This window comes from Excalfactoria chinensis, chromosome 1, assembly GCF_039878825.1.
Source record: "Excalfactoria chinensis isolate bCotChi1 chromosome 1, bCotChi1.hap2, whole genome shotgun sequence".
In the NCBI taxonomy this organism is placed as follows: Eukaryota; Metazoa; Chordata; class Aves; order Galliformes; family Phasianidae; genus Excalfactoria; species Excalfactoria chinensis.
The window spans coordinates 53,478,958-53,496,415 of NC_092825.1; the positions used below are offsets into that span (position 1 = coordinate 53,478,958).

Here is a 17,458-nt window from a genome sequence, read left to right on the forward strand (position 1 = left end):
GAGCACACACATCACTTGCTCATCTGGACATTCTAATGTAACGGTGATGGTCTTAACTGTCAGCTTCCACGGCTCCACAGTTAATGTAAGACTCAGACAAGTGGTTGGCTGGGCCGCAGTATGACCGACTTCTTGGGCAAGTGGGACCTGCATTGCTTATCACAACCTCCTCCTCCAACCTAGCAAAGAACCCTCTACAGCCAGTCTTTTTTCCCCCTTTTTTACATTTTTCCTATGTACACACAACTGGTGCTCGATGACAAGAGGAAATGGACTGATGTAAGGTAATTCCTTTTAGCTTCTTTCCCACCTCCATCTCAGGAGATGATGTCTATTTTGATCTATAGAGCCGCAGATTCTATAAACTGTTGCAGTACTGGAAGAAAAATGTCTGAATGCAAAACAGACTGCGGGACAGTCTTATACCCTTAACCACATTCCCCTGAAGAACATACTGTGACTTCTGGGGAGGGGGGATTCTTTCTGAATAAACTATTTTCAATTTGTTCCACTGTTGCTGTACAATTATTTCAGAAAGTTTTCCCAGTTTTGAAGGGAGAATCAAAAGCAGAGAGCAACAACTGGACTGCAAGAGACCATTAGCGTTCCTCTTCAGTATCTCATCAGCTTTCTCTGGAAGCATAGTTAGCTTGACAGGGTATCTAGGACTTCTCTAACACTAGATGTCGCAATGATGGAGCCTCTCATTTCTTAACTGTGCTCCTGCAGCAAGCAGTGATTGTGTTTTGGTAGAATGGTCTCCTTCACCATCCTGTTCAGCTCCTTCACTTTCACTTCTCATTTGTCCCTGGAACTCTGGGATGGCAGAACTCCTGTACAAGCAACTCCCTTCAGATAATTAAAAATAATAACAATAATTGAAGAAGGATAAATCAGTGGCTACTCTAGGAAGCTCCACACCCAGCTGAACCATCATAGCACTTCAAAAGCTGTAGTGACTGTCAAAGGCCAGCTGCAAACACAGCTGGGAGTTCCTCCGAAATGTCCACAGCATTTAAATATGAAGGGCTACTCTAGGATAAAGGCAGGTGGGCAGCTTCTCAGTTGATAAAAGCAAAAGATGTGGCCCTTTTGCTATAGGTACACAGAAGGGAAGCACAGCAGCACTTTTGTTTAGGCTTGCAAGGATCTATCCACAGCAGCATATTAATGCTACATGACAAGTAAAAAGCAGGTTTGTGTACACACAGATGTCTTCATAATTCCATCTGCAAAACTCTGGCACAAATCAGAGCTCAATTAATCCAAGAGACTGCCTGCTCTTCCTAAATAAGACAGTTTTCATTTAAGATAACATACGTGAAGAGTATAAACCAACAGCTGCGGCACTCATAGACAAGAACTTTAAACCTGCAATTGCTGAATGCAGAAACAACCATCTACACTGTTATCAGAACTTCTAGAAAGCAGGAGAAAAAGAAAATTCCAAGCCCATTTGTCTTCGGTTTCTGTTGATTTTAACAAGGACAGAAGGGTCAAGAAACAGGATCTCTTTTTTTCTAAAACCCTCCCCCTCCTTTACGCTTGTTTATTTAACACTGGCTGCACTCCCACAATAAGATTTAGAAATCTGGAAAAACAACAAGATCTTGTGGACAGAAAAGACACTTTTTTTCCCTCCCAAGCTTACCAAAAAGCTTGATGGTTGCAAACAAACATTCTTGCCCTTGAGATATTCCCTCTAATATTTAACTCTATTAAACAGAAGTAGATCAAACTTGTGAGGCACCTTTTAAACAACATATTGTATAGGAATACCGTTGTTTCTTGCTGGCTGCAGGAAAATAGTACAAAACGAAGCCCTGTGTCTTTCCTTCCTCTATTAAAAACTCTCAAATTCCTTTTGTTTCTTTAAGTTATTTTTAATACACTCTCCCTCACATTTTAAAATTAACCAATAACTTCTTTAGGGGCAACTACACTTTCATTGTTATCAGTCAGCATTGTAGGACAACAATATTACAACATCTGTTTTCATGGCTTGTGTTAAATACAGTACAAAGAAACCAAATCATGGCCAGCCACATGCCTTTGGTAAAATTAAATGTCTGGTGAGATCACATTTTCTTCAAACTCAGAAAACCATATGTTGAACCCATGTAACACTTTAAAGTTCAATTCTATACAAACTTCAAAGTAAAGTTAAACAGCTGTCATCCCATACAAATCAGTTTCTGCGCTGTTCCAGAAGTATGCTGCAAGTTTGGAACTTCAAGGAAGCTCTCTGCATGCTCTGGATCTCCCTTGGAATTGTGTTTCAGACAAGGGGTAGAAAGTCCCGTAGATATCCACAGACCTCCAGGTCAAAGCAGGCAGGACTCTTCTCCTTTCGACAACTGACAGTGATAAATATCCTTTGTTTTTAAAAAACGTTCCACGTGCAACTCATTTAAGCAACTGACGGTCTTCTCCTTTGAGGCGTTTTTTCCGAGGCTGTACAATGTCATCATCTGAGTCATCACTAAGTTCTGGATTATCTTTTTCACTCTGGCAGTTAGATTGTACAGGGAACTTCCTCCCAGGATAAAGGCTCTTTAGTAGTTCTTCAAAGTACGCTTCAAGTTTCATGCCGGCATCAGCCACTTCTGAATCAGGCTGTTGGGTGAATTAACAACATCAGTTCATCATGAAATAGCTTCATACTTAAAATACATTATGTCCTTCAGGTGCTCTTACAAGCTACAAAAATCAAACAGCATTAAGAATATATATAAGTACATCTCAAGCCTGCTAAGAGAACAACTGCATGAAATGCTGTCATTTTTCTGAGTTACAGACCTACCTCTAATTATGGCAAAAATATTACTAGTATGGACAATGACTACATCTCAGAAGACCAGGCAGCTCTGAAATCATTCATACACACCATGGTTGACCTGTTTCCTGAAGTGGATGTCACCATAGCATTAAGTATTCCCAGTGACAGACCTGGAGGAAAATCTAACTGAAGACACTGTTTTCATATATGATGAACAACCGTTCTTCTCCCTACCTGTTTCCCTGCCATTTCAGTTAGCATGTTTGTTACAGCTCTCCTCCCTTCAATAGAAGGAACTCAATTGCATACTCATCTAATATTGATGTAGTCTCAAAGGTGATCTACATTTTCACCGTGCTCTTATCATCAATGTAAGTCTAATTAAATATAAGTAATCTCTATCCCCACTTAGTTCTTCTGAAAGTATTTAAGCCTACAAGAACAGATGAAGTGTCTACTTCTCTAACCTCATTAAATTCAGCACAGTTTTGGAAAATCAGTCTGAAGTCAGCCACAAAATCTTCTGGCTTTGTGTAGAATGAATCGGTCACTTGGAGTCTTTTCTTGATGGTTGACAAGTCCATAGGCTTTTTGATTATTTTGTAGTAATCGGGAACCTAAGCAAAGATGAAAAATGTTACCAGATGCAGTCACGTTCATTGCATGTTGTTTTACAAACCTTGAAAGCTGAGGGAGAGGGGAAAATTTAGCCTCACCTTTTGAAATACAACTCTAACATATAAAAACCGTACCTTTCACAAATAGGGTTACTGGAGTAATGGTAACACATGCTAGTTTTACTGGCTAAAATACATACATCTCTCCCAACACCTCTTTTAAAAGAAAAGCAAAATAAATAATAAAGCCAACTGCATATACTACGTGGAATAAAGCAAATGATGCTGACATTGTACATCAGGTACAGTAAACCATCTATTAAGTCTCACCCTCAAGACTGCCATATAACAACTCTGGCAACCCATTCAGAGGCAGTAAATGTATTGCTTAAAGTGACGTTCAGAGATGAAATATATCCTTAGAAATGGTGGTAAACTACAGAGATCAATTATTTTGGCATTTCTGATGTACTTTCTTACTCAAATGGCATAAAAAGGATGCATACGGTCATAATTACTTATTGATGAAATCTTTCTCCACTGACATGTTTCAAGGAACAGAAGAGGCACTGTTCATTGGACCACGCTAGGATCACTTCTGTACATCCTTGGACTACAGTTTGCTTTTTTCTTCCACTGCCTGATGAACTCAAGTTGTTTTTAGCATTTTAAATTCATAAACTTGCAGCTAATAATAAGAAATTCTGTTCCATGGTTGTACTAAGCAGGACTCCAGTCTTCAAAATCGGGTATTTTTTCTAGAAATAAATACGTCTCCCAGTTCATTTTTTAATGACAACACTCAGTGCTGTGCAAATAGCAGACAGTGTTAAATTGTGTTAAATTTACTTTCTGTGTCTATTTTTGAAGTATTTCTCCAAGTAAGTAAATTCAGCTCTTTGGAAATTTTACACATAACTTCCTTCCCACCCAGTGCCTCATCTTTCATAGAATCGTAAAATGGCCTGGGATGAAAAGGGAACTCTAAGATCATCCAACCTGCTGCTGTGGGCAGTTACCAACCCCTAAGTCAGGCACCAGTTTAGGTTGCCCAGGGCCCCATCGAAACTGGCCTTGAACACCTCCACAGATGGGGCATCCACAGCTTCTCTGGGCAGCCTGTGCCAGAACTGTTCAATTGCCCTTCAGACAGTTTTAATAACATTAAATACGTTCAATACACTCGATGTCCACAAAACTTGACTTCTGATAATAAGCATAACAATGCCGCTAGGACTGTGTCAATTATGCTACTGATTAATAGAAAATGGAAAGAAGTGAAGTACATACTGTAGGTGGAACTGGATCTTGAAAAGCAAGACTCATTTCATGACAATAGAGGTATAGCAGCAATCTTTCACACTTCTGTGTCAAGAAAAAAAAAGATAGATAATACACAAATAAAAAATGACACAATCTATTCTAAAATAATGATCTTTATAAAACACCAAGCAGATGCTCAGTACTTGCTCAGTACTCCTCCAATTTCTCAGCAGAAAACTGAGCACAGAAACTGTATTTGGAAAGAAGCTTATCATAACTAATGGTCTACAGCATACATTCTCTGCAGTAGATACACTGTATTTTTATTAACATGTTACAAACCTCATACAGTCACTAATAGTGTTGCTTAGCATTTGCCAAGTTCAACAGACATTCCGTGGGATAAAATAGCATATGTGGCTGTTAGTTTATTATAAGCATTCAGAGAAATCAGTCATACTTTTCCTAATTGGTGTATAGCCCACTGTGCTTTTTGTTAGCGGTGGAGAGAAATCTCTGTTCTGTGTGTACCTGAGCATATTAAATGGAATCTTGAACCTTAAAAGAGATTCAGAAAATAGTTTTTCTGATTTTATGCTTAATGATTCTCCACTGGAATATTTACAGGAATTATAATTTACATTTAAAGCCAAATACAAACACAGTTAGTTATTCCCTTTTAGAATGTGTCGAATGCAAATAATGGCCCTACACGTAGACTATGCCCCCCAAATGTAGTTAATAAAGTCAATCTATACTGAATCTGGAAAGTACAAAGGAAGAAAAAGGTCAGTGTGTATGAGGTCAATGTTAGAAACAGTGCTTGGTAATTCCTAGAATACAGTCCCCGTTCACAGCAGGAAAAAACAACCACTTCTCAGACTTTCAGAATGCATTGCTCAGCTTGTTTACATGAAGGCTGCTAAGATCTCAGAGCCTACTGAAATAGTTACTTCTCCATTTTACTATCCCTTTTTTTTTTTCTTTTTTGTTTTTTCTTTTTTAATGCATACATTTCTCAGTAAAAGAAACAACAGGACTCATCCTTACCCTACGGTCTATTGGTGCCAAGCCCACAGTATCTTCCAGTTTTCTTTTTTCAGGGTTGTGAGTTGGTTTATCACAATCATATTCAACTTCTGGCTTGGATAAATCCCGACAGAATGTACAAATCCACTCTCCACTAAACAAGACAGACAGATGCATTAACCGCAGTGAAGAAACACATTCTTGACTTCCTATGTACTTCTGGAGAAGTTTTTTGTGTTGGTATTTTTTCTGCATTGTGCCTTGTTTTGTTGTTTTTGTTTATTTGCTATATTTTTCTTATTTGCTATTTAGAACTACAAAAAGCAGAGACAGTCATTGCTGGCAAAAGTGCTTCCTTAGAACTTTCTTTCCTTTTAATGGCTTTGGTATTATTAGTGGCGTCATAGTAGGAAAATGGCTTGCCATAACAGACTGACAGTGACTGCTTTTGCTAGTGTTATAACTTTTCACTTGACCTCAGAGAATTTAACTGAAACATTATTAAGAGGTCTGCTTCCTAACTACAGAGAGAATGAAGGATTCATTTGCAGGCATTGGTCCAGGAGAAGGAAAAGTACTAGAGTTACATTTTTTTGTGCTGTTGAAGAAGCAGAAGACCAAGCTAGTTCTGGAAGCTGACTATATTCAACAACTTTCATTCAATTTGTGAATCTCTGTAAGTTTTGGAAAAGCTATGAATAAACAGTAAAGAAGTCTGGTGAACTTGCACCCCTACATATAACCACGAGAGGGCTGAGTTGTACTTCACATAGTAGGCATAATTCAGCAGTAACTGCTTATGAGAACCAACTGCATGTATTTACTCAGAGATATCTTATAATAAGATCTCCGCAAATGAAAGATTCTGCAGCAGCTTTCAGTGCATTTTGATAGTAAAACCGAAGACTTTCAAAGTTAAAAAAACAAGCCTGTCTTACTGGTTCTCACTTAGTGTAATTCAAAGATTTCCATCCTCTGCTAGTTTTAACATATGGTAATGAATACTGGGTGTCTCCTCTCAAAAAGACTACTTTCAAACAGTTCAGCTTAACGAGCTATTTACATGATACTGACATCTCTGCACGGACAGACAAAAATAGATAAAAGTCATGACCTAAAGATCTCACAATACAGGAAAGGCAGAAGATGGAGGAAAGGCACGTTCAAATATCCAAGAGTAAGGGAAAGTATAATGGGCTACAGTGAAAGAAAGATAAGATGAAGTGACCTTGTGAGTCTACAGGAGAAAGTGTTCTATCTACCTGTTAGCAATCATGAAAGAAGTATTGAGACCACTGATGTAATAATAAGGAGTTCTTTTGTGTGTGTGTGTGTGTTCAAAGGAACTAGTGCTTAGAGACCAACGTTTGTGAACTAGCCCATTGCAGCAGCGAAAAAAAAACAAACCCAAAAATCAAAAACCATGAAGATGAGAACAAAAACGTGATACATCTGAAGCCAGGAGGAAATTTAAGCTAACTATGGTTCTGAAGTCCAGGAACATAGTGCACTTGTATTAATATGCACCTTTACAAAACTGAACGCTTCTCAGAAAAGTTGTTTTTGGCTCCCTTGTGCCCTGGACATCATCATCCCAGTTTCCATTGAACAATCCAGTGAAAATGAAAACTAATAAAGATTTATTTCTGAAGCTTTTATTTTAAAAGAAGCAAAGTCTTGTGAATATGTAGTTATCTACCTATATCCTCACAGATTATTTTCTACCTTTCAGAGAGGCACAAATGTTATTAGCTTAAGTTCATACTGTGACTTTGCAGAGTTTTGTTTATGGCACAAAGCAGCAATATAACATCGTTTTATTTAAAGAAAAAGCCCTATAATTTGAAGTTTCACAAGGTAAAATAAACATTTTTATGTGCCAATTTTAGAGACATTGAAAAGATATGCTTGCAGAAATATGCTCATTCAGAGTAGCACATAACCAGGGATGATCAGCATACAAATCTAACTTGTTATCCAAATGTCTTATCCCAGCAAATTGTGCTAATATTTAAGAAGAAAACCCAATATTTACATAAAAGCATTAAACAATGAGCATGTTATGACAGATGTTCTGTCCTTTAATACTAATAAGCTTATTGCATGGCATTTCCAAGCTCTTTAACATTGCAAAATGTTATTTATCCTATCAAAGACACAAACTCGAGAAGCAAATGTCGGTAATGTTTATAATGACATCCCATGTAAGACTGAATTCTGAAACTTAAGGAGCCAAGTAGTGGTTTTCTATCATCCACTCAAGAAAGCCTTGTGTTTATTTCAACCCAAAATGCAGTGTTACTAGAAGATGTCAGGCACTACATCCCATGCTTGGATTGTAGCCATATTTAGCATTATAGTAAATTATATATTTAACACAACATTAGCTTAGACTTTTATTTACTATTAATAAAATACTTAAAGTAAACCTTTTCTGTTACCCTTAAAAGATTCTATGATAGACCAGTAATTCCATGGCCCACTTTTAAGACCACAGCTAATAATAATGGATGCCCTAGATGTGACTGCCAAACAAATGAAAAGTTTTATTATAGATTTGCGGCTCAATGAAGTTAAAGTTTCAATGCAAATTCTAGTTTTCAACAGTTACTAAAACTGGAGATTTCAAGACTTCAAAGATGACAAAGATTCCTTTGAGGCTCTAACTTCTTCAATGGCGTTTCACAATACAGAATTCAAATCTCTTAATGCAAGTTTAGCTGAAATTAAATGGATCTTAATTACCTTGGAAAGCTCATCAACGAAGGGACATGACAAGAAAGATGGAATACTTTGGGACATTTCTCGCAGCAAAGGAGCTCCCCGCCATTTTGACATACTGCACACCAGTCTTCATTGGGATCATCTTCTTTTCTGCCCTCTCCAGTGTGTGAGGGGCCAATCCATCCCATCTTGGCACTGGTTGTATTTTCCTGCAGTATCCTTGGCTGATCATTTGTGCTGTCTGGGGCATCTGTTCTTAAAACAGCTTCATCAGAATTTGAGCCATGATTACCATCTAACAACAATGAAGTAAGTATGCTTCTTGAAAAGCTGGTCTGTAAGAAGAAACAAGGGAAATCTGATTACACTACTTATCTGGATTTTTTAAATTAACCAGAATAACACACTCATATTCAGGCAGCCATGCAACACATAACATGTATACAAAAATTACTATTGTTCTATAGCATCAAGTACATAATCACAAGAAATTAGCTACGAGAGGCATTTCTGGTATTTTAAATATCACTCCAGTAATAAAACTAAAAATAAAACAAATTTTTAACACCCCAAAGTTTAGCAATCTTATATATATTACTACACTATGATTAGAAAAACTTCTTAGCACCACATGAAAATTTTATGTTTGTATTTGTAATGTATTTCCTGCTTTCCCAGGCTTTCAACAGATAACAATCTGAGTGCACCAGCTAACTGAATGTGTAGAAGAAACATTCTGATGTCTCATTTCACTTCTTCATTTTATGTCACTACCTTCCGCTTTTCAGTTCTTCTCTGAAAAGAATTCCCCAACAGCACATTCATAAATTATTTGATTCCCCACAAATACAAATCACCATCTAAAAGGAAAGGAGATTTTTATTACATTCCGAGGCCGGGATTCCTCCTCTGCTTCTTGCTTCACAATAACAATTGGGAAATCAAAGTTCTCATTTGGTGTACTTGATTCCTGTTTAATTCTGATAGGCTCCAACATAACAACTGGGACTTTGTGTGTAGAATCAGCTCCTGGCGGCCGACTAGAAGAGCTAGAACTGTAAATGGAAAATGAAAAAGGCAAAAAAGGGACATATAAAGTCAAAACTGAACACCTATTGTACACTGATGCTTTCTGAGACTTCTGAATGCTAACCCATTTTGATTCTTCGAGCCACCAGCACCACAGTACTACTTTTATAGAATACAACATCCAGGTTTATTGTTTTTAGTGTGTTTTGAAATTGCGTTACAAAAACGGAAAACTTGTAATAGCTTGGTTTCAGAACTACAGAATTACTTCTAACTTTACTTCCTGTTAGTAAAAGGTTTGCAAATGATCTCTGTTTCTTTTAGGTCAGTCATAAAAGCACTTTCACTGAACATCATCCCACCTTAGAGGAGATGCAGTTCTATCTTGGGGGAAGGACAGTGTTTCTCCAGAGCTGAACTCATTATTGTAAAGCACAGAAGCAAATAAGCGAGATAAAGCACATACATTTACATATGCCTGGAATAATTTCTTATTACCTCACAGCTTGAGAAAAACTAAGACCCCACTTTTAGAACTGAACTCTGTTTTCATTCATGTGTTTAGTCATAGCAGAAAGAGAATGGATAATCAAATTAAAAAATACCAGCTTGTTGATTTTTATTATATAATAATTCTATATCTAACAAACAAATTTAAATAACATCAGATATAAACATATTTTTAAAGCAAGAAATAGACTTTTCTGAAAAGCATTCAAATAGCTCTCAAATTTGTATGTTTTGAGTCCTTAAAAATATTTGCTACGTAAAAGGATAGAGCAAAATATATCGTATTTTAACGAAAGCAATTTCATTTTCAGTTCAAGCAGGATCAATGTCATCTGATTCCTCTCCGCATGAAAAATTAATCTCATGTCAGATGTATTCTCTAATTTATTGGAACATGTTAATGGATCTGCTGTCTTCAAACAACACTATCTAAACCTATTTGTTCATTTATATTCCATCACTAAGGGATAAAAAACATTTTTTTCCAGATTCTCAGTAGATATCTATTGCTCATTTAACTAACTGTTTAATGCCAGAAAATTCTTAATAATTCCTTTGCAACATCAGTTCATTAAATCTCAACTCATTTATAATTCTACAAGGAACTTCTAGTACACAATTGGTTACTTAAGCTGATTTTTTGAATTTACAACACAGTTCATGCCTGTTATTCTTTTAATAGTATCAATCTATATATCATTCACAGTGTTAATACATTTTTAGATGTGCTACCAAAACATTACAAATGAAATTAAGTAGATCGCTCTGAATGTGATGCCTCCTATTTATTTCCATGAGAACTATAATAGATACAAAGAGCAAAGTAACACTCTGATAAGAGCAAATTCTCAGCTACAAAACTGTAGAACACACCACCCACCACCTCACTGTACTCACATCTACTGTTTGATCTCTGTATATGTTCAGCAAGCATCAATGAATGTCACTGGGTGCCATTTTTTTCAACATGGAGGAATTCAGTGACACACCTCTGTTTCATACACACTTCTGTGTCAGATGCCATTGTGTCACAGTGCCCCTCTGTTGCTGTCATACAGCAACAAAACACAATGGAATATGGTGGGAAGGTTCAACCACTATTGCCATATCACCAACATCTGCCTCTGACATATTGGGCCAACTTAATAACGTAAGAGATCTTACTTTCAGAGCAGGCCTCATACTTTCAGACTGCACTAAGTACTATAATAACTGTCATATCTGTTCTGTTCATAGAGAAGCTTGTGTACAGTAACATCTCTCTGCACTAACAATAAAAGAGTCTGAGGCATGTTCTATGGATGTGGAAGTCATATGTTCTTCCTTTCCCACTCCTTCCTTACCTTTCTCTGCTCCCAACACTGGAGGCACTGGGTGAACGTATTGGAGGGTGTATGCTTGTTACACTGACACCTCCTAGGATAGAAGAAGCAGATTAGAATGTAATACACATCTATGCCAAGTCTGATCCATTATTTGGAGAAGTACATAGGTCTTTGGTCAAATTTCTCTTGCCTTGTTATTTATTTAATCGATACCTCATTTAGTACAAACCCATGAGAGAACAAGAAAAGAATAATAGAGTAAAGGAAAGAAATATTTTTAGAACTCCACTGCATGTAAGCAGGCTGATGATTTAGTACCTTTTCCTGGTTGATGCCTGCACTTCATCACTGCAGTTTGTTTTGTCTTACCTTATTAAATTCTATTTCTAGCTTCTAATTGTGTAATTTACTATAAAACTTCAAGCCATATTAGCTGGTCAGTAAAATGAGGTCTCAGGACAGGGTGCAGATGTGAGATCCCAACAAAGGGTCTGAGGGTCAGACAGCAGAAAATTTATGATGGGTAATTTTCCTGAGAAAAAGTATCAGGCTGTTTGTGCCGTTTACAAGAACATCTGTATGCACGGTCCTCTTTTCTGAGCTAATCTGTCCGAGTCCATGAACATCAAGTAAGAACATACCGGGAATTCATGCTCACAGAGCCTCACTACAGGCCAAATCAGGAAATGGCCCACAGCGTAAGAATAAGGAGCATCCACTGATTCCACCAGGTATGGTGCCAGGAATCCCATGGGTCCTTCAATTCTACCACATTTATCTACCCGTAACAATAACCGTTCTGGTCAACTTCTGTCAGTGCTACACTTCTCTTCCAGTGAAGAAGATTTTCTAATGTCCAGACTGAGATTTGCAAGTGACCAGATGCAGTCATTGTCTCCTGTTACATCCTATCTTGCTTTACTGAATTCTTGCCTCCTACTAAAGTTTCTAGGATGCTGTCTAGTATACCTGAACAGAGCAGTTTTCCACAGATAAACTTTTTACAGTTTTTTTACAGACTTACAGTTTTCTTGTGTCTACTATGTTTTTACTCCATGTTTTTAAGGTCTGTTGACTTAACTTTGTTCACAACACTAAAACAGTCTCAACTTCACCTCATACTAAGCTTTCTACCTATTTGCCTTTATTTTAATATTTCTTACTGTGGATTTAAAATAGAAGTAACACATTTTGATATCAATGTTAACACTGCCATGTTACGTTCTACCATTACACTGCTTGAATAGAAAATTGTATCACAGTCCAATTACCTGAGATGCCTGGTGACGGTACTGATGAATTTGGTGACTGCACAGTTCTGTTTGAAGGGGGTTTGGGGTGGTTCTGCTCTGTAGTGCCATCATCCTTCCTCGCAGCAGTATCCAGTGTGATGCTTCCAGAACAGTCAATCTACAAGACGGTTAACAGAGGAAAAGTAGTTAAGAGTTGGGGGAAAACAACAAAACAAAAAATATAGTGCCTCTGCCATACTTTTGTTTTGGAGATGAAGCCAAAATGAAGACCACCTAACCTGAGCCATCCTAAAAGTGGTTACTTTAAAACATCTGGTTTTCTCTAAAGAGAGAAATGGCCAAACCCTGACAGCGTTTCATATAATTAGTTATGATATCATTATGCTGAAGTGGAAGAACCACAAAAGACACTTAATTCCATTTGTGTCACACATCTTCCGGGTAGGGGGCACACATACTCATTCAAAACACTCAAAACAAGTCAACATTTATTCTTTTTATTCATGACTCAGGCCAGACAGTGGAACTTTCTTTTAAGAACTGCAAATTCATCAGTCTAGCTTTCTGTACAAGCTATACATTCTGATTTGGTAAAGAGAAATAACATTTTGAGATGTTGATTTGCTGTTAGTTAGTTTTGTTCTGTTTAATAATACATGACATCATGTTTGATCAGAAAATAGGTCACATTCAGCTTTCTCAACTATCCAGACACATCACAAAACTACAGGCAGCAACTCCATTGGCCACTGAAATTTCTATTGAAATGCTAGACTTCTCAGTGTTGGATGCAGAAGTCTCTGCTAGGTCAGCATACATGCAGTGATTTCAGCAACACATCTTCATAGCATAAACTTAATCACATACAAGCAGAAGAGTTCATAACAACGGCATGCAAAAAATCAGTGTGCTGTAATGTCTCACAGATTCTGTAGTTTTATGATCATGTTGTGCACTTATCTTTTTACTCTAACAGATACTGTGATATCAATGTACTCTTATTTTTAAAAATAAGACTCTTAGATTTTTATCTAAGAACTTATTGTGGAGATAAAAAGACAGGAGGGAGAAATGGAGTAACAGCAAGTTATGACTAGCAAACTGTGACATTTCAGGTCTCTACAAGCTCAGACCACAAATATAGGCTCAGCAGATATCTGAAAGAAGAAAATAAAACAAAGTTCAACATCTCTAATGTGAATCTCTGACAAATAAGGACCAATCAGAAGAAAAATGAAGAACTTATGATACACCTCCAACACCCGCTCACGTGCATGTTAGAGGAAGTATGAAGGAAAGAAGTAACAAAAGGAAGAACTATAAGGAAAATTTGACTCCACTACATCAACAACAACCACCTAAGATAGCACTTTCAATGAGTTATAATGAGTTCATTGAGCAGCGGTTAGCAGTAAAGAATGCAATATGAAGCAAGCACATAAACAAGCCCTATTACTGTTACAACATGGAATGTTATTTTTCTTTGCACTCTTAATAGCTGTTTCCCAGAACAGGCCTGAATATTGCCAAAAATATGTAGGCAATCCCACATCACTTTCTGAAATTATCTCATTTTGATGAACCAGCAGAAGAATTTCAAAACAAAAAGGATTTTTACTTTTCAAAACCATTAAAGCATGCTTCAAAATAGAATCTGTGACAGACTCACATCAGGAAGAGATGGAAGATTGTAGGAACTACCCACTGGAGAACTCAAATCTATCACAGGAGGACCGTATGATGTCTTCCCATCACATCCTGCAGCACTAGTGACTGTAGGGCTGGATGGAGTAGAAGTTATGCTGCTTGCTGTTGAAATGGCAGTTGAACTTTGTCCATTACCGACCTGCCACTAAAAAGATAAGACGATGATCCACAATTCAATATTTTTCCCTCTACAGAATACACACACTACACACATTGTTGCTCTAACTCATCAGCTAAACAAGCAATCTAGTACAGTAGGTTGAATTCAAATATAAAATCCCAATTTACTCTGAAGTTATCTGATTTCTACAACCGATATTCCAAGATGAGGAAAGATGACAAGTAGTTAAAAACTATGAAAAGAAGAAATGAATGTGAATTCTTAAATTCAAAGATGCATCTCAATGTTGAGTATCTATTAATATTTCATGCTACACTGACAGCGCTGTAGGAGAAATGTAACAGTTTCCATGAAATTAAAGAATTACAGATAATATGATGAATATATAGCTACTCCAGTACTTTTACTAAGTAAATAGCGACATTGTACTTGGATGCATTCAATAATTTAATGCTTCCCTTAACAACTTAAGGTGATTAAGAATTTGAAATGCTGAATAGATTTCCACCTACCTATACATTTAACACTATGATATAAAGTGTACAGTCAAGTCAAATTAAATTTAATTCTCATTTAGACATATGCAGTTTTCAAGAAATGAAATGGAATTTCATGGCAACTCTAGGCAAAATTTGATTCTGCTCAATTCCTTTTGTCAGTCATTCTATTCACTGCTTTCTGCTTTGAGAAAGACACTACTACATAATGAAAAGACTTGAAAGAAAGGCTTGCAGACAGGTCAATCTTTTGAAATGCTCAAATGGAACTGATATAGTTCTTGTTACAGATTCCCTGTGATATTGTGCAGCCTTCTTCAATTCAGTTGAAATTAGTTCTCTGACTTCATAAGCATTGCAGACATACATGGTGTTACTCCACTTTTCAGGTCACAGACCAGATTTATTCAGTTCTGCTTGTCTCTGGAGATACAATCCCCTCTTTCCTTTAAAAAACCTAACAACACATGTTAATGTGCTTCTCAATAAGGATTTGGCTTCCCAAACAGACAGAAAGCTTCTGAAGTATTTGCTCCTGCCCCAATACAACTCCTGACCAGGTGGGCATCAACAATATATACTCAGCAGATGTCTTCTGACTGCAGGCTTTTTTTTTCTTTATCAGTAAGATTTGGCATACTCTGGAGATGACGGCAGCTACAACTTTCAGTCAAGCCTTTACCTGGTTTCTAGTAAAGTCACTAACATTAAGATGAACAGGGGGATTTGCCATTCTGTTTATTCATTGTGGTGTGCAGACTAAGTTCATGTTAAGTTTTACGTAAGTGGCCAGAAAGCATGGTAATAGCAAACAACATAATGAAACACCTACGTATCACACACAATGGCTCACTTCCATAACAGTTCAGCTGCTTAGAACTGTCAGAATGAAAGAAACTTGACAGTTCTCATTAAGAAAACTGTGGATATGTTGTCAGAGAGAAGAAAGCATTCTCTGTTCCAATTGAAAAGAACTCTTGAAACATAATACAAAAGATGATACAAAACACATTTGATGTTTTATTTTTACACAGTAAGTGAAATGGGAAAGAAACTCTTACCTGTTTTATAGCTTGCTGTGCCAAGAATGCCATCTGCAAGGGGTTGAGTTTTATTGCTTGCCTTGGTAGGTTCTGATTTTGGGAAAATCTCATCTGTTGTGCAGGAGGAGCAGCACCATTGGACTTGGGGCTATGATTCTGAAAATGAATCAAACGTGGAGGTGCCTGCTGAAGAAAAAAACAGTTCTGTAAGTTTGGTGATACGGATTCAATGTTCCACCTAACTCATATTTAATGCAAACAAAGAGTATCACCTAGTTTATCTGAAAATTAATTTTAGAAACAAAACCTAGCATATAGTTTTAATTAGTGAGATATAACAAGTGCAGATGCATTGCAACAGCAGTGAGAGTATTTCAACTCTGGAAGTTATACGGGACAATCACAGTTTCGTGCAAAAAAAAAAAAATATATATATATATGACAGATTCATTTAATAAGCACTTGAAAAAAATGCAATATATATAGCCCAGCTTTATATATTGTCACATAGCATATATTTTTCTCAACAATAATAGGCCGAGTATTACCATACATTCTGCCAGTCAAGTATTGAATGTCCACTCAATTCTCAGTAAAGAAAATGTCTCTAACCCTTCTATATAACCACTAGCTAAAGATAAAAATCTGAAATTCTGCATTTAAATATCATTTTTTTCCTTTTCTTCACTTTCTCCCTCATCAGTGAAAGGCTGTATAAGGCTTATATGGCAAGGTTTTGATAGTAGGGAGGCTACAGAGGTAGCCCTCTGTGAGCAGAGCCCAGCAGCTGTCCCACATCAGATCAGAGCCAGCTCCAGCTGCTCCAGAATGGATCCACTGCAGGGCAGAGCTGAGCTGGGAGAATGAAGTGAGAAAATGAAAAATAGCCCTGCTGACACCAAGGCCAGTGATGAAGGATGGCAGGAGGCGCTCCAGGCAAGGAGTAGTAGGACCTCAGCTACTTCTCATACACCTTGCCTTCCAGACCCTTCATCATCTTCACAGACCTCTTCTGGATGCTCTCTAATAGCTTTATGACCTTCTTATATTGTGGTACCCAAATATGCTGTTGGACAGCTCTTTGAGTAAAATCCCACCGGGCCCCATAGACATCTGTGCATCTGGATAGAGCAGCAAATCATGCCTAGGTTCGGGGTTGACTGGGAGTTTATTATTAGCACAGTCACAGCACTCCAACTCAAGACTCATCTCCAACCCAGAGCCTATCATCAGTGTTAGAGGCAGATAAGTCATTAAATATCTCTGCTTCATCTGCATTTCTATTTGTGAGGTGACTGTCCACATCAAGTAAAGGACTAATGTTATTCTTGGTCCTTCTTTTGCTGTTAACATACTTTAAAAAGCCATATTTATTATTTCCTAGAGAACTGGCCTCTTTCAACTTCATTAAGCTTTGGCCACACAATTTTTTTTCCCTATAATGGCAAACAGCATCTCCATATTCTTTCCATGTCATCCAACCTCACATCCAGTGACCATACATCTTTTTCCTCCTAAGCTCTAGAAGAAGATCCCTGTACAGCCCAGCCAATTTTCTGCC

At 37.3% G+C, this 17,458-nt stretch overlaps 1 protein-coding gene across 2 annotated transcripts in view; it reads right to left on the reverse strand.

The window, feature by feature from the left end:
* Positions 1-1,463: 1,463 nt before the first annotated feature.
* The window catches only part of TRIM24 (tripartite motif containing 24), a 56,039-nt gene continuing 40,044 nt past the window's right edge, over positions 1,464-17,458 (reverse strand). The window contains exons 10-19 of one of the 2 annotated variants that reach the window (XM_072333892.1): positions 15,916-16,083; positions 14,199-14,381; positions 12,548-12,686; positions 11,295-11,367; positions 9,299-9,467; positions 8,434-8,747; positions 5,710-5,842; positions 4,687-4,761; positions 3,247-3,396; positions 1,464-2,616 (exon numbers count right to left, since the gene is read on the reverse strand). In XM_072333892.1, coding sequence (XP_072189993.1) covers positions 2,407-2,616; positions 3,247-3,396; positions 4,687-4,761; positions 5,710-5,842; positions 8,434-8,747; positions 9,299-9,467; positions 11,295-11,367; positions 12,548-12,686; positions 14,199-14,381; positions 15,916-16,083 — 1,614 coding nt within the window. In that variant the 3' untranslated portion in view covers positions 1,464-2,406. The remainder of the gene's footprint in view (positions 2,617-3,246; positions 3,397-4,686; positions 4,762-5,709; positions 5,843-8,433; positions 8,748-9,298; positions 9,468-11,294; positions 11,368-12,547; positions 12,687-14,198; positions 14,382-15,915; positions 16,084-17,458) is intronic. The other variant, XM_072333891.1, reaches the window with a different exon arrangement.